The sequence below is a fragment of the Lepidochelys olivacea genome (assembly GCF_965140295.1).
Source record: "Lepidochelys olivacea isolate rLepOli2 genome assembly, chromosome: 1".
In the NCBI taxonomy this organism is placed as follows: Eukaryota; Metazoa; Chordata; order Testudines; family Cheloniidae; genus Lepidochelys; species Lepidochelys olivacea.
This window is the reverse complement of record NC_140411.1, coordinates 281,814,437-281,840,697: the sequence shown is the minus strand read 5'-3', so window position 1 is coordinate 281,840,697 and position 26,261 is coordinate 281,814,437. Positions and strand designations below refer to the sequence as shown.

General features: G+C 43.1%; 1 protein-coding gene across 3 annotated transcripts in view; it reads left to right on the top strand.

The window, feature by feature from the left end:
- Positions 1–26,261, top strand: part of SYT1 (synaptotagmin 1) — a 507,893-nt gene that overhangs the window by 313,560 nt on the left and 168,072 nt on the right. For 2 of the 3 annotated variants that reach the window (XM_084617798.1, XM_084617796.1), the window contains one exon: positions 20,638–20,832. In XM_084617798.1, coding sequence (XP_084473924.1) covers positions 20,661–20,832 — 172 coding nt within the window. In that variant the 5' untranslated portion in view covers positions 20,638–20,660. The remainder of the gene's footprint in view (positions 1–20,637; positions 20,833–26,261) is intronic. The other variant, XM_084617797.1, reaches the window with a different exon arrangement.

The window sequence follows — 26,261 nt, the reverse complement described above, 5'->3', positions numbered from 1 at the left end:
TGTAAGTGTGAAAGATGACAGAATGATCATGTGGGAGGAAATAGCTGTAGCTTTTTTCTCTCCTTCATTCCTATTCATAATTATGGTTAAGAGCAAGGACCTCAGTCATTTTACTGCAGCATTTGCAGATAATAGCGGAAGATAGTATGGTTAAATTATAGGCATTCAGATATTTTGGCAGGCTTGATAATCTTACCGATCTTGATACACAGCAACAATGTTAACATCTAGAGATACAACTTTGTCTCCAGCACAGTTTCCTTTAATATTAAGAAAAAACAGATTACTAAGAATTTCTGTATTTAGGGTCAAATCCTGGCTTCAGTGCATAGCCCATTTAACAGGTGCTGGCTGGAGATCAACTCCAGCCACATGTATGTATTGGGAATGTTTGCAGGGAATTTGTGTATTAGGATGATGGTGTCTTTACTCAACCCCAAACTGCCATTTTTAAACGGTTATGTCTGCCTTATAGCTGCTATACCCTCTGTGACTATTATGGTGCCCTCTTTGCATAGTGGAATGGCTATTGCAATCAAGTTGGTAGGCTGGAATTTTCAAAATCACTCACTTCAAAAGTATTTGTTGGCCTAACTTTGCTCTCATTGAAATCAATGGGAGGTTTACTGATGACTTCTGTGGAAACAAAGATACACTAGTCCTGAGCACTTTTGAAAATCCCACCCAGAAACTGAATGTTGACTGATATTACTTATCATTACATTGGGCTGATGTATTATCTAAGCATGTCGCAAAATGAAAATTAATGGAAGCACGTGCGATGTAAAGGCTAAGATAGAAATTCTATATGCCATTTATGCTTCTCGATACAGTGACTGTAAATCCCACTTTTGGCCCCGAAACACAGTGTTCTTTGGAAGAAAGTTCAGAATTGTTTTGAACCAGGAGTTGATCTTGTGTTATCTGCCTAACCAATGAAAGGTGGCAGTCCTAGAGCTTTTAAATGGTTGGTACTGGTAACAGGGCTCGGTAGTACTGCATGCTTTTTGAGTGGCTGTTTTTCAGTTTTGTGTATGACTGTTGGACAAGAGTTTTAATGTAGTGCTATAGCCCTGGAGAAATATTTTGAGTCGCAAAGTAGTAACTTTGGCCTGGATACACAAAAGGAATTAGGTGTTGTGTTGCTGAGTGTCACGGCACCTAACTTTTAGGCACCTAGAAAATCATTGAGATTTGCAAAGCCTGAGTTAGGCCCCTAGACACTTTATACAATGAATGCGGGGAGAGAGGCACCTTCACAAAAGCCAGAATTCTAGGTAAGGAGCCACTTAAGCTAACCAATGGGAGATGCTGATCAGAGGGATGTGTGACCCTCTCTCAGAGATAGGTACCTAAGTCAGCCTGCAGTGAGGTGATGATTTTTGAAGTTAAGCAACAGCTTCAACAGGATAGATTGAAGGAACCCCACATCTGAATATCCCACAGGTTAGTGGTTAGCTCGGACAGATGTCGGACCCCTTTTCACATCCCTTCTTCCCCCTGAGACAGAGAGGAGACTTCAGCTGGGGGGTCTCCCACATCCAAGATGAGTATCCTCATTCCTAGGCTAAAAGTAAGAATTGATGTCCTCCTCTCACCCCATAGCTGTTTTGTGTGAACTTGCCTGAGGGGCACAAGCTAGTAGGTGTGCTCAGAGGGCACCTACTGGATCGGGCTCAGCACATGACTTAGTTAGCCATTGTCAATCTTCCACTGCAGCTTTGGCAGGAGATAGAGACCTGGACGTCTAGAGAGACGCAGCAGCGTGCATGCCCAGAGGTGGAAACATAGGCACCTCTGGGAATGTTTACTGCAAAAATCTAGGTGCCTACAGGGTTCAGCATGAGTTTTGTGTACCATAGAGATGCCAAAACTGGGATTTAGGTGCTTAAAGCAGGGATTTAAGCACCTAACTACTTTTGTGTATCTGAGCCTTAATAGACATGTGCCTATGGTTGGTGATCACTTTGAGGCTATACAACATGTTAAATTGAAGCTGAAAGTCTGGATTCAACTCTCAGCCACATTATTCCCACGACAGACACAATAAGATTCTCAATATGATATACCTGGTAAGCATCAGAAAGCAGTTATAATATTGATTATGTACAGCGGTCAGTTGGCCTGATAGTTCTTAGAGCTGCTGGAGGTGTCTATTCTTAACAAACAGATTCATAGATTCCAAGCCCAGATAGGACCATTCTGATCATCTACTCTGACCCCCTGTATAACATAGGCCATAGAACTTCCCCAAAATAATTCCTAGGGCATATATTTTATAAAAAGAGCCAATCTTGATTTAAAATTTGTCAGTAATGGAGACTCCATCATGACCCTTAGTTATTGGCCACTGTCGGAAGACAGGATACTGGGCTACATGGACCTTTGGTCTGACCCAGTATGGCTGTTCTTATGTTCTTAATTGTTCCAATGGTTAATTACACTCACCGTTAAAAATTTACACCTTATTTCCTGTCTGAATTTGTCTAGCTTCAACTTCCAGCCATTGAATCATTCTATACCTTTCTCTGCTAGATTGAAGATCCCTTTATCAAATATTTCTTCCCCTTATAGTACTTACAGACTGTAAGTCACCCCTTAACCTTCTCTTTGTTAAGCTAAATAGATTGAATACCTTGAGTCTATCACTATAAGGCATGTTTCCTACTCCTTTAATCATTCTTGTGGCTCCTCTTTGACCCTTTCCAAGTTATCAACATCCTTCTTGAATTGTGGATACCAGAACTGGATGCAATATTCCTGCAGCACTCATGCCGATGCCAAATATAGAGGTAAATTAACCTCTCTACTTCTACTTATGATTCCCGTTTATGCATCCCAGAATCTCATTAGCTCTTTTGGCCACAGCATCACATGGGACCCCGTGATTACTCACCATGGCCCCTGTGACTGAATGCACCTCTATATTCACACCCATGCACATTTATAATAATCTCTGTAAAAATATGCCTTGTGAGGTATCATTTGAAAATAACTCACTCATCAATAATATCATGATGAAATGTGTGTAACAACATTATATATAAAGTTATAAACATAAGCTGAAATTAGGTCTGAAATGTGTTTACCAGACAAATCTGGGTAAACCAGTTTCTCAAAGAGAGAGGACAAGCTGACGCCTCTAGCCAACTGTCATCAAAGTTGATGGTCAATCTGCTATAAGTGGCCTTTTTTGGCAAGGAAGGGAGGCAGGAACAAACAGATCATGGAACAACATCATGGCACCTTTTTTTACCACCAGATTCCTTGTCTCCATCCTTAGCAGGAATGAGCTTCCTCTAAAGGTAACCCTCAGGAAAATGCATGTCCAAAGGGTGACTGAACTATAAAAGAGGGGCAAAAACACCCCAAATTATCTCTCCCTATCCATCTCTCTCTCTCTTCCATCTAAGAAGACAAAAGAAACACCCGTTGGACTTTGGGTGCAGATCCTGGCCTCAGAATTTGGTCAGCAATGTTACTGGAAACATGTGGCAAGGGATTTCATGTTGAACCAAGTCTAATTCACTAAGTTTTCGTACTAAGAAGCATTTTATCTTTATTTCTCTTCTAACTATTTCCGACTTTAATGTCTTGTACTCACTTAAAATCTCTCTCTTTGTAGTTAAATAAACTTGTTTTATTCTTTAATCAAAATTAATCCAGTGTTGTGAATTGTTTGAGTAACTCCATTTGGGGTAGCAAAGTGTTGTATGTTGTTCCCTGCCAGCGACAACAAACCTAAAATATCTGAACTGTCCAGGCGAGGCTGGACAGTGAAAAACACACGTTTTTGGGGGGAAATTCAGGAGTGTGTTGAGAGCCACCCTGGAAGTAGTAAACAAGGCTGCTGGAAGCCAGTGCATAGCTGGAGTGTGCTGACAAGCTGCTGTGGTCCAGTTGCTGGACATGGGCTAAGGCTATAAACAGACACTCTCAGCATGACCTGCATGCTGACAGGCTGATTGTGAGCGACCCAAGCTGGAAGCTACAACAGCAAAACATTGTGGGGTACCCAAAGTTGCAGGGCATGAGTGACTCAGCACCTAAGTTCCCTCTAAGCTGCGCAGCCCTGCAACTGTCTATTAAGCCCCGGGCAGGGGCTCAGGGCTGTGGCGGGGAGAGATGCCTTTCCTCCAGCACGGACCTGCTGCAGCAGGGAGAGGCACCCCTTCCCAACGGCCCCAGCACGGACCTGCCCCAGACTTGCTGCGGCCGGGGGAGAGGAGCCCCTCCTTCGGCCCAGGCCCGCCGGAGTTGCTGGAGAGAGGAGTCACTCGCCAGGACCACTGGAACTGCCGGGGAGAAGAACACCTCCCTTGGCCCAGTCTATCCCCACCGGAGCTGCCATGGCCAGGGAAAGGTGCCTCTCTCCCAGCCACAAGCTTCTGCGGACACTTGGCGAGAGAGGGCTGGGGGGAGTCCTCTCTCCCCACCGCAGCCCCGAGGCAGCCTGCACCCCAAACCCCTCATCCCCAGCCCTACCCCAGAGCCTGCATCCACTGCACCCCAACCCTCTGCCCCAGCCCTGAGCCCCCTCCCACACCCCGAACCTCTCATCCCCAGTCCCACCCTAGAGCCTGCACCTCCAGCCAGAGCCCTCTTCCCCTCCCCCCTCCACCCCCAGCACCCAAACCCACAGCACATGAATTTTGTTATGTGCACCAATATGAAGGTGATGTGTCACACATCACCTCCATATTGGTGCACATAACAAAATTCATTCCGCACATGGATGTAAAAAATTAGAGGGAACACTGCCTAGCACCTCACTGGTCTGGATTTTACCCTGGAATGTTACCGCCCCCAAGTCCTTTTCAGAGTCGCTGCTTCCCAGGATAGAATTCTCCATCCTTTAAGTATGGCCTATGTTCTTTGTTGACAGATGTATCCATTTAGCCATATTAAAACATACATTGTTTGTTTATGCCCAGTTTACCAAGTGATCTACATCGCTCTGAATCAGTGACCTGTCCTCTTCATTATTTACCACTCCCTCAATTTTTGTGTTATCTTCAAACTTTATCAGTGATGATTTTATGTTTTCTTCCACCTCATTAATAAAGATGTTAAATGGCGCAGGACCAAGAACTGATTCCTGCAGGACCCCAGTGGAAACAGACCCATTCGATGATAATTCCCTGTTTACAGTTACATTTTGAGATCTAGCTGTTAGCCAATTTTTTGTCCTTTTAATGTATGCCATGTTAATTTTATATTCTAGTTTTTTACTCAAAATGTCATGTGGTACCAAGTCAAACACCCTACAGAAGTCTGTCTATTACATCCGCACTATTACCTTTGTCAACCAAACTTGTATTCTCATCAAAAAAGATATCAAGTTAATTTGACAGGATCTATTATATATGCAGATAATGCCCATAATTGTTCGCATACACATTCCTTCCACATAAAGGGCAGCATAGGTCCCAGGGAGATTTAAATTCCACCTCCATCGTGTTGCCTTTTTCACAAGAAACACTGGCCATTTCCTGTACATTCTTTAAAACCGTAGTAAATACAGTTTGTATTTGAAGGCTCTGTGGTGGTGTTGAAATGGCTGTTTTGATATAACATCTTTATCATGACCTGTCCATTCTTCTGAAAACATAGTTACAAGCCTATCTTTACAAAATGCTTAGAAAAGCTCTTTTTGGAGCTTGTCTTTTTAAAATAAATGTGAGTTACTGAAGCTAGTAAAAGAGGCTATTTCATTAATGGGGAGATGAATGAGGAAGAAATGTATTATTAACACCAGAATATTTAAACCTGGGAAGAGATCATTTATTTCAGATATCTTTAGACACACTGCTAATGCTTCCATTTTGTTCATGATGAATTCACTTCATTTAAAGAAAAAACTAATGGAATTTGGTACATTTTCAGTATAATGTGAAACCTTTCTCCATTCCCAGTACATACTTATCCTGGCCCTACTGTCACTGAAGGTTAATAATGTTGTCTCTCACCTTCATTGCGCTACAGGATATAGCTGTAAACAGAAAATGATAGAGCAACTAAAGTAATTTTTACTTCCAAGTATTTAGTTTTATCTTAGTGGGTTTTTTTCCTAGAATGTATTTTGTAATTATGTTCAAAGCTGAATGTAATTATTATGGTGAACATGTTTGGGGTGCTGAATAGATCCTCTGCCTTGAAGGGATGGCGCCAATTCTTTGTCAACAGGGCTAGAGGTGCTCCACCAGATCCTTTTGCTGCTGCTGTGCTGGACCCATACTGTACGCCATTCTGGGACCTGATATGCCCATAATGTATAGAGCAGAAAACCATAGAAACTTGACTGATTTAGACTCTAGCCTGCACATCCTGAAGGAATGCCAAAAGGTGATGTACTTTGGTGAGTTTCACTCTCAATGAAACCTGAAACTGACAAGTTTCACTTGCTTGGGGGGGTTTCACTGTGAGCATTTCACACATCTCTAATTGGCACGTCTTGAAAGAACAACAAAGATTTCACCTAACTGTTAGAAGTAGTTCAGGTTTCTTTTCAAGAACACTTTAGAGCTGGTCAAGCAGAATTCTAATGAGGTCAGCCTCTATCCAAATGGCCCCATGCTCCTTCCATTTCCCTGTGTGATGTCCCGATTTCAGCTTCAGTGTGCATGTGTTTGAAAGGGGGCAGTGCTACCTCTGCAGCATATTCCCTCTTCTCCAACTCTCCAGTCCTATGGATGGGGAGGACGCAAAGTTAAGTCATGGGTTTAAACCCCCTCTCCCCCCATAGGTTACCACTGCCTCCCGCTTCTCATTATGACCCTTTGAGATGGGTTCGAAGGGATCTCCTTGCAGCTGGACTTCTGAAGGAATCCTGCACAGGGACAGCTGGGCAGAGGCAGATGCCTCCATTAAAAAAAACCCTTTCCTCTGATGAATCCCCAAGATTTTCAGATTTGCGTGGTTGTAGACTGTTCAGATACTAAAGAATTAACAGTGTCATACCTGCCCTAAAAAGGTATGTACCTTCTTCAGAGGAAGAGTTAGGAAGAAACCGAGTTGACACTAATGGAATGTCCACTCTCTAGTGATTATTCATGCATAGTGGAGATTGGGGCCGTAAATTCCAGCATTCTCCGTGGTTCAGATAATCATCTCCCCAGAATTAGTTTCCAATTCCTGCAAATTTCTATATAGAAGAGAACAATTTTCCTTCATAAGAGCTCCCGATATCACTTTTACATTCTCTGTCGGCTTGTTTGGTTCTTTGTTTTATATTTAGGCTTTAAATATGACTTCTAATAAACTCAGCACTAACATGTGTGGATAGTAATAGTGATACACAAAGGGATCAGGATACATAAGGATAACAATTGTCTGTTGGGTATTTCAAAACACGCAATGTTGACAGTATTACACTGTTTGGCAAATGCATTAGAATATAACACAAGGAGACTGCACTTTTTCTGATAACTGTAAATCCATATGTAGTATATAGGTCAGTATAATCATAGAATAAAACTGTAATAACGCTGCAATGGGAATCATAACCGCATTCCATGGCTACTTATTTCTTAACCTAAATTTAGTTTTGATTATTTTTTGTGTTTGTGTCTATGGCTGTCACTTCATAAATGGCAAATATGCTCTTATTGTATAAAGCTTTACCTTCACAAACACACTGTAGTATTAAAGTAACTTTTATTTTACAAAAGAACAGTACACAAATCATTCAGACTCTATGTTCTATAAGAGTGCCACCACAGTGTTTATACCATCACCGTGGAATAGAATAGTAATATGATAATGGCAGCCATTGGGTGCCATCTCTGTGCACATATGTGCTGTTCAGAAGCTTGAAATGTATTGCAGGGAACTTTTCTGGATCACGATTTTTTTTCCTTTTAGGCCTGTACACATGTTTTAGAAATACAACTGTCTTTGGTGTGTAAAGGTGGAAGGCTTTACGGCAAGTCTCAGAGCATTTGTGTATGCCTCATTAGATATAGTGACCTCTAACTGCACTATGAATCTAGAGAGGACTGTTCCTAGAGATCAGAGGAATCTACTTGTTTCATTATTTTTTCTTACTTTTTTTTTTAAGAAACATTTCAAATTTGCTCTTCCAGTACATTTTTTTTAAAATGTGACTCCAAAATTATAAGTAAATAAATTACAACATTTGCCTTAATTTTTAATTAGCTGAAAGTCATCACTGGAAATTGTGTCTTCCATTACAAGCCAGAATATTCAACTGCCAGGCCTGAAATAATTAAGCAATATATTACAATTAAGCAATGTAATTTTAATTTAATTATGATATATCATAGACTCGGCTTCTGATTTAACTGACATTCATTGACAAAATGCTATAACGTAAAATAACACTAAAATATAGAGCTAACAGCTCTGCATGTTTTGTTTCATAGTGTTTGGCATTCATCAGAGCATATGGAGAGAGATCCTTCTAGTCTGAAATAGCTGGCATGTTTTTTAGCGCTGGGCACAAATACTGCAATTTTCATTTTGCCCTAATGTAATTGTGGGCAGTGATTGCGGAGAGTTACAGTCATAAAACCTGATCCAAAGTCCACTGAAACCAATACAAATATTTCCATTGACTTTAGTGTGCTTTGGATCAAGCCACTATTGAACTCCCCCCACACCATTATAGGCAGTAGGTAAATAGATTCATGTTTGCAAATAACATAAGCAATGAACTATTAGACAAAGCTATATCATATAACCCCTGGTGCATCAATGTCATCATCCTTTTCTGTTAGGCTGGAAACTTCACAGGGCAGATGCAAAATGCAGAGAATAAGGTAAAAAGCAAAGAGCAGGACAAGGAACACAGGGGCACTCAGTCCTGCATCAGTGACACGGCTGCATAGCCACTGAGGCCTATTTGTACAAAAGGAATTAGGCGCCTCACTCCCTGTTGTAGGCTCCACTGCGATGCACACAACTCCCACTGAAACCTGTAGGTGCCTAAATTCACTCACCTAAATTCACTGGTGGTTGTTGTTTTTTCAGTAAAATTTCCCTAGAAGCCTATGTTTCTGCCCCTGGTCATAGAATCATAGAATCATAGAATATCAGGGTTGGAAGGGACCTCAGGAGGTCATCTAGTCCAACCCCCTGCTCAAAAGCAGGACCCATCCCCAATTAAATCATCCCAGCCAGGGCTTTGTCAAGCCTGACCTTAAAAACTTCTAAGGAAGGAGATTCCACCACCTCCCTAGGCAACACATTCCAGTGTTTCACCACCCTCCTAGTGAAAAAGTTTTTCCTAATATCCAACCTAAACCTCCCCCACTGCAACTTGAGACCATTACTCCTTGTCCTGTAATGGTCCTCTTCCACCACTGAGAATAGTCTAGAACCATCCTCTCTGGAACTACCTCTCAGGTAGTTGAAAGCAGCTATCAAATCCCCCCTCATTCTTCTCTTCTGCAGACTAAACAATCCCAGTTCCCTCAGCCTCTCCTCATAAGTCATGTGTTCCAGACCCTTAATCATTTTTGTTGCCCTTCACTGGACTCTCTCCAATTTATCCATATCCTTCTTGTAGTGTGGGGCCCAAAAGTGGACACAGTACTCCAGATGAGGCCTCACCAATGTCGAATAGAGGGGGACGATCACGTCCCTCGATCTGCTCGCTATGCCCCTACTTATACATCCCAAAATGCCATTGGCCTTCTTGGCAACAAGGGCACACTGCTGACTCATATCCAGCTTCTCGTCCACTCTCACCCCTAGGTCCTTTTCCGCAGAACTGCTGCCTAGCCATTCAGTCCCTAGTTTGTAGCTGTGCATTGGGTTCATGTATACTGCTGACTCCCTCTAGGCATTCAGATGCGTATCTCTTGCCTAAGCCCCAGAACCATGGAGAAACCAAGGAGAAACAAGCATTTGGTCACCAAACTACCATGCGGGACCTGATCTGGTAGGGACTTGCTGGGGCATGCCTACTGGATCGGACCCCTCAGGAAAACTTACACAGAACAGCTGAGGGAGGGAAGAGGAGGACCTCCCTCATAACTTTTCGCCGAGTGCTCAGTGTAATCACCTGAGATGTGGAAGATACCTCCACCCGTTCAAGTCCCTGCTCTGCCTCAGGGGGAAGAAAGGATCTGAACAGGTATCTGCCAACCAGTGTTCCCTCTAATTTTTCCCACCCATGTGCGGAATGAATTTTGTGATCTGTGACACGTCACCTCCATATTGGTGCACATAACAAAATTTGTGTGGTGGGGGTGAGGCCGAGGGGTTCAGAGTGTGTGAGGGTTGGGGCAGAGGGTTGGGGTGCAGGGGTGTGAGGGCTCTGTCTGGGAGTGTGGGCTCTGGGGTGGGGCTGGAGATGAGGGGCTCAGGGCTGGGGCAGAAGGTTGGGGTGCAGGGGTATGAGGGTTCCAGCTGGGCGTGTGGGCTCTGGGGTGGGGCCGGGGATGAGGGGCTCAGGGCTGGGACAGAGGATTGGGGTCCAGGGGGTGTGAGGGCTCCGGCTGGGGGTGCGGGCTCTAGGGTGGGGCCAGGGATGACAGGTTGGGGTACAGGAGGGTGCTCAGGGTCTACGGTGGAGAGAGAGGACTCCCCCCGCTCTCTCCCCACAGCAGCACCTGGGCTGGGGGGAAGAGGGGCTTCTCTGTGCCACAGCAGCTCTGGGGCTGGAGGATAGGCGCCCCTCCCCTGGCCCCAGCCCAGTCGTGGCTAGGTCCGGGCCTCTCTGACTGTGTTGGCCACACCGCAGCAGAGTTGGGGCCGGGGGAGGGGCGCCCCAGCCACGGCAGGATGGAGGCCGGGCTAGTTTGGGGTTGGGGGAAGGCGCCCCTCCCCCAGCCATGGCAGGTACCCAGGCGTGTTCCTTGAGCGCCAGCATTGCGCTAAATAGGCTGCTGCATGGCTGCGCAGCTTACAGGGAATTTAGCTGCCAGGTCTCAGATGAGCACTCTAACCAGTGGGCTCTGGGATAGTCTGATGTGGGGCACCCTCAGTCTCTCCTGCTGAAGCTGTTGCACTGTGGATAAATACAGTCATTGGAGCAGGGGGATTGGATTCTGGGTCTCCCACATAGTGGGTGAGTGCTCACTGGGGGAGGGAGTGGGAGAGAGAGATGATATGAAAAACACCTTTATTCACATAAAATCACGTTAAAAACTATTTTAAAATGTTATAAAATTACAATATATATGCACAAAAGATATTCATAAAAAAAGTAAAACATAGTTTACTTAAGTGAACATTTATCATGCAACACTAAAGCATCATCACCAAGTTCACTCAAAATATTGTTAATACCAAGTCACCCGAAAAGTGTCCAGGTTACATGTCAGTTTATGCACAGTATAATCAATCCATAGCTGGGCCACAGTTGGTACACATGGAACAGCTCTAGCACATCACACCCCATAACCCCAGCTACTATGTTCTGGTGAGATTTCAAAAGGGCTAGTTTTGCCTGACCCGGAAACCAGCCAAATGAGAGCACTGTCTCACTCCCAGAACAAACAGGGGCTTGGAGAAAACTCATCCCAAACCACTGAAAACTGCTGCAAAAAAACCAAAAAGAGGAATCAAACAGGGGTGTCTGGAACCAAGCAAAAGGGATACTGTGCAAACACCTCAGGGGTAATATGGTGCACAGTCTGATTGGTTGCTACAAGTCACTAAAGCGCTTAGGAAGAGGTTTGTACAACGTAATCCAACCCAGAGACAGAGGCATCCTACAGGCTGAATCAGGAAGATCAGAAAGGGTGGCATAATACTGCACTTTTCCTCATATATTACAGAGTTGCTTCTTGGTTATGGTTGCAAAAGGAACATTCACCAAATCCATCCAGTACCAACTATCTGCCTGGTTGCACAAGGATCTCATCCACAGAAGGGGAGACAGCTAGGGCGGGAATACAGGATTCATTCTCTGCAATCTTTGAAAAAACTTACTGCCCTACTGAGCACTCTGTTGCCGAAGCAACCCCTGGAATTCAGTGAGGATCTTGTCCAAAAAAATGCACAGACCGGATTCTGGTCTGAACAGCAAGAGTTCTTGCCAACTTCCAGCTTGACCAACTAGGAATAATCAGGTAGGAGAGCTTGGCCAACCCCTACATAAAGGCAGACAACAGGCTCCTGGAGGAGAGCACTTCATCAGGAAAACGTGGGTTAAAAAACAGCAGCTCTTCCAAGAGCCATAAACTGGAAAACACCTGCTCAGGCTGCACACTTCACAGAAGTCATCAGGCATTAAAGACCATTATAGAATTGAAGCAAATCTAGACTCTGTAACTGACCAGGTGCCAGTAAAAATAGGTGAGAGTCAAAGTCCATCCCCCCAGCACAATGGAGGAGAGAAAAAGCAAGGGACTTCCAGGCCAGCAGGGAGTCAGAGTACAGCAAATGGCAAACAGACTAGAGGCAAAAAGCTGCCACCGTGCTGACTAAATCAGTGAGCCTCTGGCCTCCTTCATCTAATGACAGGAACAGCAAAGCAGGGCACAACCAATGGGAACTCTTTAAAAAAATGGTTAATATGCCTCTGAATCCTGTCCCAAAAGCCTGGGGGGGAGGAGGGACGGTCCCAGACACATTAGCAGGAGCCACAACATTGAGGCCATAGTGTTGTTGGCAATCAAAAAAATGTCCCCAAAAAGAGCCCTGGAAGGAACCAGCACCATTTCTTGCACCTTCTCCTTGGCCGCCTCCTAGTTCCTTAGCATACATTGCTCAGATCCAAAAAAAGACTCTTAACATGTTAGTCCTAGAGGTGCCCTATGGCAATTGTTGGGGCAACAAAGGGGGACCACTACACTGCCAAGAGCCCAGTAAGACTGAATTGCTCTGAGCCCAGTAATGCAGGCAGATGATGCCTGTTCTTATGCTTGTAAACAAGCACACAGTGCCTGCACGTCACTCAGACATGAGGAAAACTTGCAGCGAAAGGCCAGTCAAACAGTTTATGAGGCGGTTCAGGAGTGGCTCCAAACTAAAAGCATACAGCATCCCAGAGGACACCACTGACAAATGCCTCTGTGAACTGGGAAGTTGAGCCTAAGACCCCCTTTAGTTTTTAGGAAAATAACATTATGGTACAAATAAAGAAATGTATGAAGAGAACTCTGGTCCAATCCCAAAAGCTTCTATCATTTATAAAAGAAAGCTATGGTTAATTCTGTCAAAGGCCTTCTCCTGGTCCATTGAAATAAGCCCCAGATCCAGATTACAAAGGTTGGTAATAGTAATACATCACCCATTAAAAACAAATTATCAAAAATACAGTGTTTAGGAATACAATATATTTGATAGGGGTGCATCAAAGAGTCCAGATAGTCCTTCAGTCAGTTAGCTAAGGCCCTGGATAAAATCTTATAATCAGAGAAGAGAAATAGGTCTCCAGTTCCATGAATCACAGAGGTCCCCTTTTTTGAGATCACTGCCCTGCAGCCACTGAGGAGCAATTCTTTCTCCTGGATACACTCCAGCACCACTAGAAAAAAAGTCAGGACTGATGAGACGCTAGAAATGCTTGTGTCAGGGTTCCCTCCCCATTCTGAACTCTAGAGTACAGATGTGGGGACCCGCATGAGAGACACCCTAAGCTTATTTCTACCAGCTTAGGTTATAAACTCCCCAAGGCACAAATTCTCCCTTGTACCTTGGATTAGGTAACGCTGCCACCATCAAGTGATTTAGGCAAACTCAGGGAAAGGACCACTTGGAGTTCCTACTCCCCGCTAATATTCCCCCAAGCCCCCACATCCCCTTTCCTGGGGAGGCTTGAGAATAAACAAGATGAGCACAGACCAACCTTGGGTTTTTTTAGGACACTAAAAAAAACCTCAATCAGATTCTAAAAGAAACAGAACTTTATTAGGAAGAAAAAAGGTAAAAGAAGCACCTCTATAAAATTAGAATGGAAGATAATCTTACAGGGCAATCAGATTAAAAAACACAGCAGATTTCCCTCTGGGCCAAACTTTAAAGTTACAAAAAGAAAACCAGGAATACACCTTCCTCTCAGCACAGAGAAAATCACAAGCCAAAACAAAAACAAACTAATGCATTCCCTTGCTAGTACTTACTAATTCTAATGGAGTTGGATTGCTTGCTCCCTTGATCTGTGTCCGGCAATCACACAGAACAGACAAACCAAAACCTTTCTCCCCCACCCCAACCCCACCCCAGATTTAAAAGTATCTTGTCCCCTTATTGGTCGTTTTGGTCAGGTGCCAGCCAGGTTACCTGAGCTTCTTAGCCCTTTACAGGTAAAAGGATTTTGTGCCTCTGGCCAGGAGGGATTTTATAGTACTGTATACAGGAAGGTTGTTACCCTTCCCTTTATATTTATGACAGCTTGTAAAATTCAGATTGCAGCCCATCTATATTTGTGGCCTTGCCTGTAGAGAGCTGCTGGACTGCAACAGAGAGCTCCTGCAGTGACAGAAGGGTGTCCAGGAACTGCTGTTCCTCACCAGTCAGACAGGGTAACCCCTGATCCAGCTCCTCTATTGCCAGCACATCACAGGCATCAGGTGAGTACACAGTGCTGTAAAAAGAAACAGCTGCTTTCCAGCTCTCACCAGGGTCAGCCGTCAGATGACCACCCACCAGTTGTAGGCAAAAATCTGCTGACAGCCCATAGATTCTTTCTCCAACCCAAAAACGAACATTGTAGGAGCATCAATTTTATGCAGCTGAGTAAAATGGGCCTGAACTAGGGCTCCTTTGCACCTTCTCTTCCAACAAGCACCTCAGGAGCTGGTAGTCCTCAATTAAGCGTTGGTGAATCTGCACCTGGTTTCCCACGTCAAGGTTGCCATGAGAGCCCAAGATGTCTCATTCCAGGGGACTGATGGCCTGATACAAAGACCGCATGGCAGCATGGGTATACTGCTGGCAGAACAGTTGAATCTGGACCTTTCTGACATCCTACCACTGCCTCAGGGACTCGTACAAGGCCTTATGCTACCTCCAACACTCCAAAAACACAGCAAACATCTGGGTGAAATTCAAGTCCTGTAGTGATTTAGTAATAAAGCACCAGTGGGCAGCACAGGCAGGAACAAGGAGAAACACACTGACAGAGACAAAACGATGATCAGACAAATGAGTGGGATACATGAAAGACTGAACATACATATTCATGCTGGTCTTCATGTTATAAAAGTGATCCCGTCTAGCCCCCTACGACCATATTGGGAGTAGCCTTCAGCCAAGAGTACTGCCTAAGAGTGGGGTGAGAGAACCTCCAAACATCTACAAGTCCAAAGGTCTGCAGTAGACACTACAGTTCTCTGCTCATGGTTCCTGTCTAAAACATAATCTACAGTGCAACTGAAATTTCCTCCCAGGACAATAATATCAGGGTCACAGTCAAGTATGGTATGGGAAAGGAGAAAAGATGTCAGTCCAGACATGCACAGTAAAAAGATTAAAAACGAAAGTGCCAGTACGTGTTCTCACCTGAAGGAGCCAACCCTGCACAGTCTCCTTCACAGAGATGATCTATGCCACTGCACCCTGGGAAAAGAGAACAGCCACCCCAACAGTGACATTGGCTCAAGAAAGCTTCCTGTTCCTTCAACCACTTTCCCTGATTATCAGGGTCCAAACGCATATCTTGCAAAAGGACATCAGCTTGTTTTTGTCCAAAAAATTCAAAGAGTTGTGTCCTTTTATGGCCATCCCAGCATCCATTAATATTTAGAGTGCCAACGTTGAGCAGCACCATAGACTAGAAGGAGAGAGCCAAGCAGCAGAGAGAAACAATGGAAAGTGGAAATACTTTGAACAAAATGAGCCATGGAGAGGCCTATATATTTTGAACAATCCCAACACACTTCCTCACTTTGCTCAACAACTTTCTGAGATGGAACTGTTTCCTACAGTCAGCCAAGGTATCCCTCTTTGTGCTTGTGCTGGGGTTCATAAGCCCCATACCAGAGAAAAAAGGGGTTAACGAGCAGCTCTGGGCCCAGATAGCCTACTAAGCCACACCTGCTGGGCATGCTCACAATTGAGGCAGAGCTCAAAAGGGAGCATCCCAGCTCAGTCAGGGCAGACCACGCAAGGGAGCAGCCCTAGGCTTGTAGCTCCTCAGAGGCACTGCAGGAATTCCTCACCACCTGGACCCCAGACCCTGCTGCCGAGCTGCCAGAGGCCCTCATGGAGACCGGGAACAGTGTGCCACGACTGACAGAGAGGAGCCTCCAGACCATGGTCATGGAGAAGCCCCCCTTGTAGAGTCCATAAGCTGACTCCACTTTGACTTTGGAGGGGCAGAGGCCATGATAGGAAGTGACCCAGAGAGTAGGCTTTGTGGCATCTGCCCCGCAGGCTACATATCCAAACTACTAGTCACAGGGCCCTGCTTTGCAACCTGGTGGAGCAGGAAGACCCAGTTTCCCCTACTGCCAGTTGTAGACTCTTGCTGCTTGGCAAGATGGCCACAGGCTCTCAGCCAAGGACTCTTTGCTGGGCAATACCACCAGACTCAGATGCAAACCCCACAACAGAGCTGAATGAACACAGCACTATAAATCAGGGAAATAGGCCTCAATGTCAATTCCTCACATCTCTTTAGCACTGTCCAAAAAGTTACTAATCTCCTTCATGCTATACTCACCCTTTCTATAAAGCTGACTGGCTGGAACATTAGGAGCCAGGGAAGAATCAAAGAGATCCTCATCATCTTCTTCCTCTCCCTCAAACTTCACCAGCTCAGAAGAACATTAAGCTACTACTGTAACATTCTCATTATTCATAAAGGAGCGTGCTGACATATCTATTTTCCCAAGAGTGGGGGGCAGCGCAGCCCCAGGCTGGGACCCAGCATCATCACTGCAGCATGCAGAATTGGGGGCTTGGGGAAGGCGGTACCCCACTGGGAGATCCACACATGGAGTTACAACCTATCACAGCACTGTGCTCCTTTTCAGGGCATGCAGCTCCATTCTCAGCCACTGCCAGCAGCTCAGAGGTTTCCAACATCTTAGCTCTTTTAGAAATAACCTCGGATAAATGTCTCATTGGTTTGTTCTTCACCTCCATCTCTAGAACCTGTCTCTGCTTCCTCCACAGGGAGGGGCTCCTCAGCCTCCAAACTTGCTTCTGTCCAGATACAAGTGATTGAGTCACAGTAGAGGTTTCCTTGGAGAAAGGGAGGAACTGCTCCCTGTTCAACAGCAGACCATATATGGCAAGGGGGGAGATAGATAGATAGAATCTGGCAATACAGTTGCAGGCTGTTTCCTGCTGCTCCCTTGATGTCCCAGCCCCTTTCCCACTATTCCTGGGTCTCACATTCATGATTAGGGGTCTAGAACACATGACTTATGAGGAGAGGCTGAGGGAGCTGGGATTGTTTAGCCTGCAGAAGAGAAGAATGAGGGGGGATTTGATAGCTGCTTTCAACTACCTGAAAGGGGGTTCCAAAGAGGATGGCTCTAGACTGTTCTCAATGGTAGCAGATGACAGAACGAGGAGTAATGGTCTCAAGTTGCAGTGGGGGAGGTTTAGATTGGATATTCGGAAAAACTTTTTCACTAAGAGGGTGGTGAAACACTGGAATGCGTTACCTAGGGAGGTGGTAGAATCTCCTTCCTTAGAGGTTTTTAAGGTCAGGCTTGACAAAGCCCTGGCTGGGATGATTTAACTGGGAATTGGTCCTGCTTCGAGCAGGGGGTTGGACTAGATGACCTTCAGGGGTCCCTTCCAACCCTGATATTCTATGATTCTATGATTCTTACCAGAGACCTTCTAGCCAGCAGTGGGCAGGAACCCTTCAAATGACCAGGGCCACCAAACAAGAAACATTTCATGTTTTCAGAGGTAGCAAATATTGTATAATCCACCCTTTCTATGTGGTACTTTAAAAACGGGTTCAAGGACTATTTGGGGTTATTGAGAGCCCCATAAACCTGGTGCCAGAATGACATAAGATGCCTCACATTTGGGTTCTTGCATCCACATAGAAACACCCTAACCGCAGAAACTGCCTTCCCGTTATGGGAGAGAGCAGACATTAGCATCTCATTGTGAAGGACGTGTAGGACTTTGGAAAAAACTACTTTAGCAGCAGGAGTAAACAAGGGGAAAACATGAACAAAAGACTCCTTCACCCAAAGTACCTCCGGTACCAAACAGTTCACAAACTGTTCTGGCTCAGGAAAATCACTATAGATTTGCTCATTTGAGAGGCAGACTTTATATTAGCACAGCCAATAACCTTACCTACACTCAGCAACATATCCTCCCCAGTGCAAGAGAGAGCAGAGACACCCAAAATCCCTTGCTTGTGGGTCAAATCGCTAAACCTATCTGAAGTGGGCCCCATGGAGAACCTTCACCTATGGCAAAGGGGGAGACCCAACAATGCCCTAAAACAAAGAAACCGCCAGTAACAAAACAAAAAACAGACTAACAGAAACCAGCTACTGCACACAGCATGTAACAAACACATCTTCAGTCTCAGGGGAGTGGGTGTGTGTGTGTGTGTGAGAGAGAGAGAATAAGAACAAACACACAAACATAAACACAAGTGACTTTATAGACTGGTGGTTGGAGCTCTGACCCAGGATATGGGAGACCCAGGATCTAGTCTTCCTACTCCAATGACTCTTAATTATTTACCCAGAGTGCAGCAGCTTCAGCAGGAGAGGTTAAGGGAGTCCCACATCAGAATATCCCATAGCCCAATGGTTAGAGCACTCATCCAAAAGGTGGGAGATCTGCAGATAACTCCCTTCTCCCCTCAAGCGGGGTGGGGAGGGCGGGAATTGAAGTGGGGGTCTCCAACATCCCAGCTGAGTACCCTAAGAACTGGGCTAAATGTTATGAGGGAGGAAGTCCTCGTCCTCCTCAGCCTTGTGCAAACATGGCATAGGGGCCTAACACCAGGAGAAGGTTTACACTTGAGAATTGCTAGCAGAGAAAGGTGCTCCTCTGCAGTTTGGAATTAGGCCCCCATCTCCAAGAGAAGGATGGGGCTTACACACATCTCTCTGATCAGCATTGCTCATTGACTAGCTTAGACAGCATCCTGCATAGTGCACTGACTTTTGTAGATCACCATCTAAGGCTCCTAACTCTGTCCATTTATTGTACAGGAACCTACGTGCCTAACTCTGGCTTTGTGAATCCCAATGGTTTTTCTAGGCACCTAGAAGTTAGGCACTGTGATGCTCAGCATCACAATGCCTAACTCCTTTTTTGCATCCAGGCTCAAGTTACTTCTGCACATCATGACAAATTCCATGTTTTGGTCCCATCCTTTTCATAGACTGGAAATGCTAGATTGTGGCTTAGGAAGGCACTTAAATGCATGTCCATGTTTTAAATGTGCAAGTAGTCCCAGCAATTTCAATGGGATTACTCATGCTTAAAGTTAGACTTGTATTGAAGTGACTTCCTGAATCAGGGCTTATAGAAGTAAAGTTAAAGAAACAAAGAGCCAATCCTTATTACCTGAATAACTTGAAGAGGCCCCTGATGTAAGGTGAGAAAGGTGAGAAGGTGAGAAAGATGTGGGTCTTGATTCATGAATTTGCTATGTAGAAGTTTTTTGCTCATTTCATTTTCATGTGTCTCATTTTGTTCATTTGGTGGTTATTTAAATTTCTCTACGGATGGCTGTAGGCTAAGTTCCTTTTGGGACTGTGAGAGCAATTGTATACTCAGAGCAATAATGAATGATTGTTATCTCTCAAATCCCTTCTCTCTCTGGTTTTCTGAAATAAAAAATGAAGGATGATTAGTCAAGTCAATGATATTTAGGACACAGTGGTACATCAGAACACTGTTCAAAACCAAGGCAAACACTTCAACTTCTGGTAACACTAAAATTGTGCCATGCGGGCCCCATAACAAGTCTGCTTTATCCTATAGCACAAGTAAAGGTTTTGCAAAATGCACATCAAATAAACATTACATTAAAAGTATGTTAATGTGGGAGCACATGTGTGTCAACACTGTGGTTGCTTCAATCTGGCTTCAGTTAACTACTTCATAGACATAGTCCATCAATACACTGGTGAAACAAGTGCATAATTTAGGGGATTATTGTCTGTAGCAAATGTCAGAGGAAATTACTAGAAAGGAAGTTACTTTCAAAAAGTGAGGATCAGGAATGGATGCTAACCAATTTCTGCATAATGTACAATTCTGCTTAACTAGGTACAACAGTAGATTACTGGTTTTGCAAGAAAGCTTGGAGATGTTTTGCTTATATGATTATAATTTCTTGATTTATTTTACATAAACATCTTGGCTCTGACTCTTCTCACCTCCTAACAACACACACAATTCTGTAAATACAATATAGTGTTTGTTTATCTTGAACTGCTGTCAGCGAATTTACTTACACTTTCAAAATTAAAGGGCAAAAAGCTAAATCTAAGCAACAGGGTTATAGCAACTGTGAGTATCTAACAGATTAAACAGTTCAAAACTCAGCAGTGTTGGAGAAGGATCATAAGGTAATAACTACAGCTGATATTACCTCTGGAAAAGACCCTTCCCTGTAGTCTAATAAATATTGTATGAACCAACAAGAAGCAATATGTTAATGATGTGATATTTACCCAGTATGCTGGAGTATCAATTGATGTCCTGTCTCTTTGAGACCTGTTGATATGAGAAACATTTTAACCATTTAAATATTTTCTTTTGTTTCTATTTTTCCAGTAGCTGTTTCCCTGGGAACGAAAATGGTGAGTGAAAGTCGTCACGAGGCCCTGGCTGCACCACCAGCCACCACCATTGCAGCTTCACTGCCAATTAATGTCACAGAACCAGCCAGTCCTGGAGCAGGAGGTGGAAAAGAAGATGCATTTTCAAAGTTAAAGGAGAAGTTTATGAATGAACTGAATAAAATTCCATGTAAGTAAAATATGGTTGGATAGACACTCTAATGGTAAAAAACTACTGCTAATATTCTAGATCTTTTTTAGAAAATATTTCGACAGTTTAACTAAAAAATATTAAAACCACATTTGTGGGCCTTTCAGCAAATCAGGTTAATGTACCAGGAATGCTGACACTTGGTTAATTTTATTTTCAGTTTCCAAAATGTTAACTATATAGTTATATATTTTCTGAAACTTTATTATATGACCAAGCCTCTCTACTACATATAATTATATATTATTAATAATGATAAATAATCATACTTAGTTTCTGAAAACTGAAAATAAAGTACAATTAATAGAATATTATTAGAACTGAGGTGATATTGCAAATAATTATAAAATTCCTTTTCATTTAAAAAATTTCACACAGCAACGCAAATAGGTTATTTTGATACTTTACTAAACTCCAAAATGAGTTAAGTTTTTTTTTAAATAGGAGCTATCATAGCAATGTCCATGCTCTTAAAAAATTAGCAAGTAGACAGTACAAGCAAATTAAAAATATATTTGGAAAAACATTACGTTTAACAGAATAGGTTTTTTCCCTAGAGTTTATAACTTGTGGAAAGGTATAATATGGTGTGACCAATAATGACAGGTAACAAATCAGAATATTAATCGATTTTTGTCTCTGAAATGGATCTTGGCAATCTGGCAGATGCAATTTTTGCTAAATTGATAGCAAACATCTTTGGTCCATCACTCCAAATTCCCACTTGTAAGAATAGAGGTGTTACAATGGCAAGAAGGCTGCATGTCATTAGTTTGGTAATCTGCACAGTCCAGCATGGACCACATTCAGGCAGAATTGTCTGATAATATCGTCGGGAAAACAAAACTACTAGGAGCAACAAGAAAAAGAAAAAAGCATTTAGGAAAATGGTAACATGGGAGCATCTTTATTGTTTAATTTATAGTTCAGGGTGTTCTCTAAATGAGGCAGACTAGAATTTTATATGGGCTATACCTTTATTTTTCAGCTTTGATGTTAATATGACTAAGGTCATGAATGATTTGTACTATGCGAAATTCTGTAGTTTGCAGGTCTGGGAATGGAGTCCGTAGACAGAGATGAACTTGAAATGCAGCGCATCTTTCCTTTCTAAAATAACAATGAAAACAACCGGAAAGCCTAATATCAAGAATTTGCCTTTTGTTTGAATAAAAAGCTCCCATGGTGCACAGCATTATGGATGAAGGAGGATAACCTACGATTAGTCTCTGAAATTACTTTCTGGAATTTTTTTTTTAAATCCTACATGTTTCATGCACTATTTCATAGTATACTGAAAGTGACACGAGTCTGTACCTTGACAGTTTCAACATGACTTGTTCTTGCTACCTGCGTTAACTCTTAGAGAAATACTGTTATGTATTTATAATTTAAAAATGGAGGAAAAAAGGCCTGTATTGGATGCACAGTACCAGTATTCCTGCCAAGCCTCAAAAGAATTTGGTTAAGCCAACTATCTATATTCCTGCATGCTGCTGTGCTGGAAGTGGATCAGATGACCAGCTTGGTCATTTCCATGTGTATTACCTATCCTTTAGATAATTCCCCTACCTGGAAACATCTGTGCATGGAGACAGAAAACATCACAATGTTCCTTCACAAAGTTTCACCAGATCATTCTTTTTGGAACAGAAACCCCTGGTCCTTAAAAAGTCAGGACCTTCATTGCATCTCCATACTGCCTCCTGGCACTTTACCGCTCTCTCGTTCTCCACCAACACAGTATCAAGCGAGCTCTGTAGCACTCCCAGTATATCCCCGCTGCCACTCCCCAAAAGAAGGTTGCATAGTGCAGAGGGGCTTCACGAGAAACTTAATGCAACCAAGCTATATTACGCATTGATATGGGCCCCCATCACGATAGTCTGAGTGCCTCAATCTTTAATGTATTTGTCCTCCCAACACTCCTGTGAGGGAGAAAAGCACTATGAGGGAGAAAAGCACTATTATCCCCATGTTGTAGCTGGGCAGTTAAGGCACAGAGAGGCTAACAGCTAGCTTTTTAAAGGGATTTAGGCACTCAAACGAACAGATCTATGTCTACGTCCATCATGTAAGCACCACTGGTATTTTCCAGATCTCAGCTCAGGTGCTGGCTAACTCCTGTGCTTCCATCAGGTGACATTTTCAAACCAGCCAAAATGCTTACTCAGAGTGATAACTCAAACTGCAGCTCTAGAGCCCCTGGAGCAGGATTTTTAAATTAGGCAGGGGAACACCTATCTTGCTAGCAGGGCCTAAACCTGTAGGCCTTCTCCGAGCACATCTAAGACCGGTCAGATCCTGCAGAAGGAGGGCTAGATGCAAGCCACCAATGGTGGAGGGCAGCACAGCACCCAAACAAAAGACAGCCAGGGGCACAGAGCACTGTAGGGTGACTGCAAGAGAGCTATTGAATGTGAGCAGGAAACACGGAGTGAGAGACATGGTTTTGGCTGCTAGGGCATGGGGCTGTACCAGCATAACTATATAGGTAAACATTGCACCCGTACCCAATACAGTTATACTGGTACAAAAACTGTGTGTGTGGACTAAATTGTTTACAGTCACATCTCCCTACCTACACACACAAGTCCTAAAATGTCAAGTCATGGATATTTTGTAAAAGGCCATTAATTTGTGGCTTGCATGATGGCAGCCACAAAAATGTAGCCTCCCTTTAATGATCGGTGAAACACGCCTGAAAAATACTTTTCCTTACAGTATTTTTCAGTAAAAAATGCGTAATTTATTTTAATGTGGATTAAAAGGGAATCAAAAATCTTTTAAAATGGTGCATTTTGTAGAACATTTAAGCTGTAGAACATTAACATGCTTAATGTCATGTGCAGACCTAAATAAGAACAAAGACAATGTTTTAAAGCAGAAATGTTAATATCAGCCGGCTCTTAACGAACCAGCCAAGATTCCAGTCCAAAATGTTAAATTTCACCTTACTCTTTACAAAATTCCAGCGTGGGGTGCGTTGGATTTAAGTGACATTTTAGAACACAAAAATTTCATTCCTACCAAAGGCCAAGGAGCTTACCACAGTGAGGGAATAAAATTATTGCCAAGAAAAAGAGAGGGGGCCAATTACACTACTGCTGCTATAAGCTTAGTTAATACAAAATTTAAAAACCTTGTTACAATTCCTACCAATAGAGGCTCAAACCCCGGCCTATCACTGATATCTATTCCCCTAAAAAAGAACAGTGGGCTGTCCCCCATGTTGTGTACAAAGAGTCTGAACATCTGAGGACATGCAGAATGTTCAGGAAGATGTCTCATCATTCATTCTACTGTGGATAAAATGATTGGAGTCATTTTATTACAGTGACTCATACAATTAAAGTGCAGAGATGCTATAAGGTTACTGAGGCGTGACTGTAGAGATTTTTTTCTCAGTAATGCAAATCCCTGCACTCTGGTTGTGAGTGTCTGATTTGCATAATCACAGAACAGTTTCTGAATAACTGTACTGTATGTAAATCTCTCTATACTGATTGGCCACTGTAATACTTCTGCTTTGAATTGTCTCCTGTATGCAGAAATTTCAAACTATTTACAAGCAACAAAGACTCCATCCTAGCTTTTTACTTCCTTCATTTTAAATAGAAAAATCCCAACATTTAAACGAAAGAGAAGGAAGAAGAAACCAAAAGGAAAGAAAATGGCACTGTCAAACTGATGAAAGGGAAATTGCTTTTGAAAAGTTTTCCAGACAGCTTTTTATTCATTGCTTTCCTTTCTCTCATCGTTTTCCCTCTTGGTCCCTCTCTACAGGCCAGCAAAGCTCTTGTCCTTACAGTAACTGATGTATATTAGCGTTCATTTTCTTTACATTAGAGAATCCCAGCCCCTCCTCCTAAATTCTGTATTGAACACTATGTAAACAAAAATGTGTTGCGAGTGGTTCTGGCGACAAGGGCCTTATAGAACAAAAGGAAGGAGAGATTAGGGAGGGAGAAGGGAAAAGGGAAAAAGATAAGTCCTAGAACTGGGGAGGGGAAAGTAGAAAGGGCAAAGGGGGGGGGGTTGCCCTTTTAAAAAAAAATCCCTTTCAGCTGCTGGACAGTCCCTGTGGGATTTTTATTAGGGTGTTTTTCCCCTTAATTTGACGATTAAATGTTTAGTTTAAAAATTTGATGATGATAATAACAATAATTACATGTAAATATAAACAAATGTTTATTATTTTACACTACATAAATGAGCACCCATCTCAAATGCTAAATGACCTTGAAAAACTCTTAAAAATATATTCATGAACAGATTCCTGTAATTGCCTACAAATAACACTCTCCTAGGAGCAACATAAGTCAAACAATACATGAATAAGCTGCGCAACAAAGCCTACCAGAGTTCCCCTAATAATAATGAATATGAGAGTGCTTCCTGTACTCTCAGTAATAACTGTATTGAATTCAGCTGTCATAACTCCCACAGCTTGATGTAGGTTTCTCCCTCCCTGTCTTTCGATCCATTCTGGCCCCCTTGATTGGCCAGTTTAGGTTGGATTAAGTGTTCTTATTACCCCTTCTGTAAGTGACATTAAACTCATTTCTTGATTTTTTTTTCTCTTCCTTGACACCAGAATTCTGGGCTATTATTTTGAATGATACTTTCTAATCACATTTTGGGACTTTACACACACTCTTACGTGGTATTTCTGAAATCTAACTTTTATGGGCCTGCCATTTTGACTGTATTTAGAAAATAACTTAGGACTTTGTTCAGCTTTCAACTTTCTGCATAGTTGCCATTCTACTGAGGTCAATGGGACACTCATGAGGTTCTGGTCAGCATGACTAAGGGTGGATAGATCTGACCCCATCATGCAAACAGTGCTGAAGAAGACCTATTGAGTTCCAAAACTGTTCTAATACACAGAGACAACAAATATAGGGAAATCAAAGTGAACTTATTATTAATTATTTGTATTACCATAACACCTCGTAGCCCTGGCTATGGATGAGGACCCCATTGTGCTAGGTGCTGTACAAACACCAAACAAAAAGTCATCGATGCCTTAAAGAGCTTATAATCTAAGTATAAGACAAGAGGCAACAGATGGAGACAGGCAGACAAGGGAGTGCAAGGAAACAATGAGACAATATTGATCAACTGTTTTAGTACTCCAGCATTCTAATCCTTGCCAAGTATTTTATAGGCTTCATGGCAGAGGAGAGTTTTTAAGGAGGAATTAGAAGGAGAGTAAATAAGTTCGTTTTGTGTATATTTATGGGGAACCCCTCCCAAGTGTGAGTGTCAGCACTGGAGAAAGCACAAAGGTCCTAGGCTCACTTCCTCCTGTTTCACCCACATCTTGCAACACATGTTCCATTGGCTCATGTCATTCAAAGACATTCATTGTTCTACATGGGTGGCAAATATGCGTAATTAGA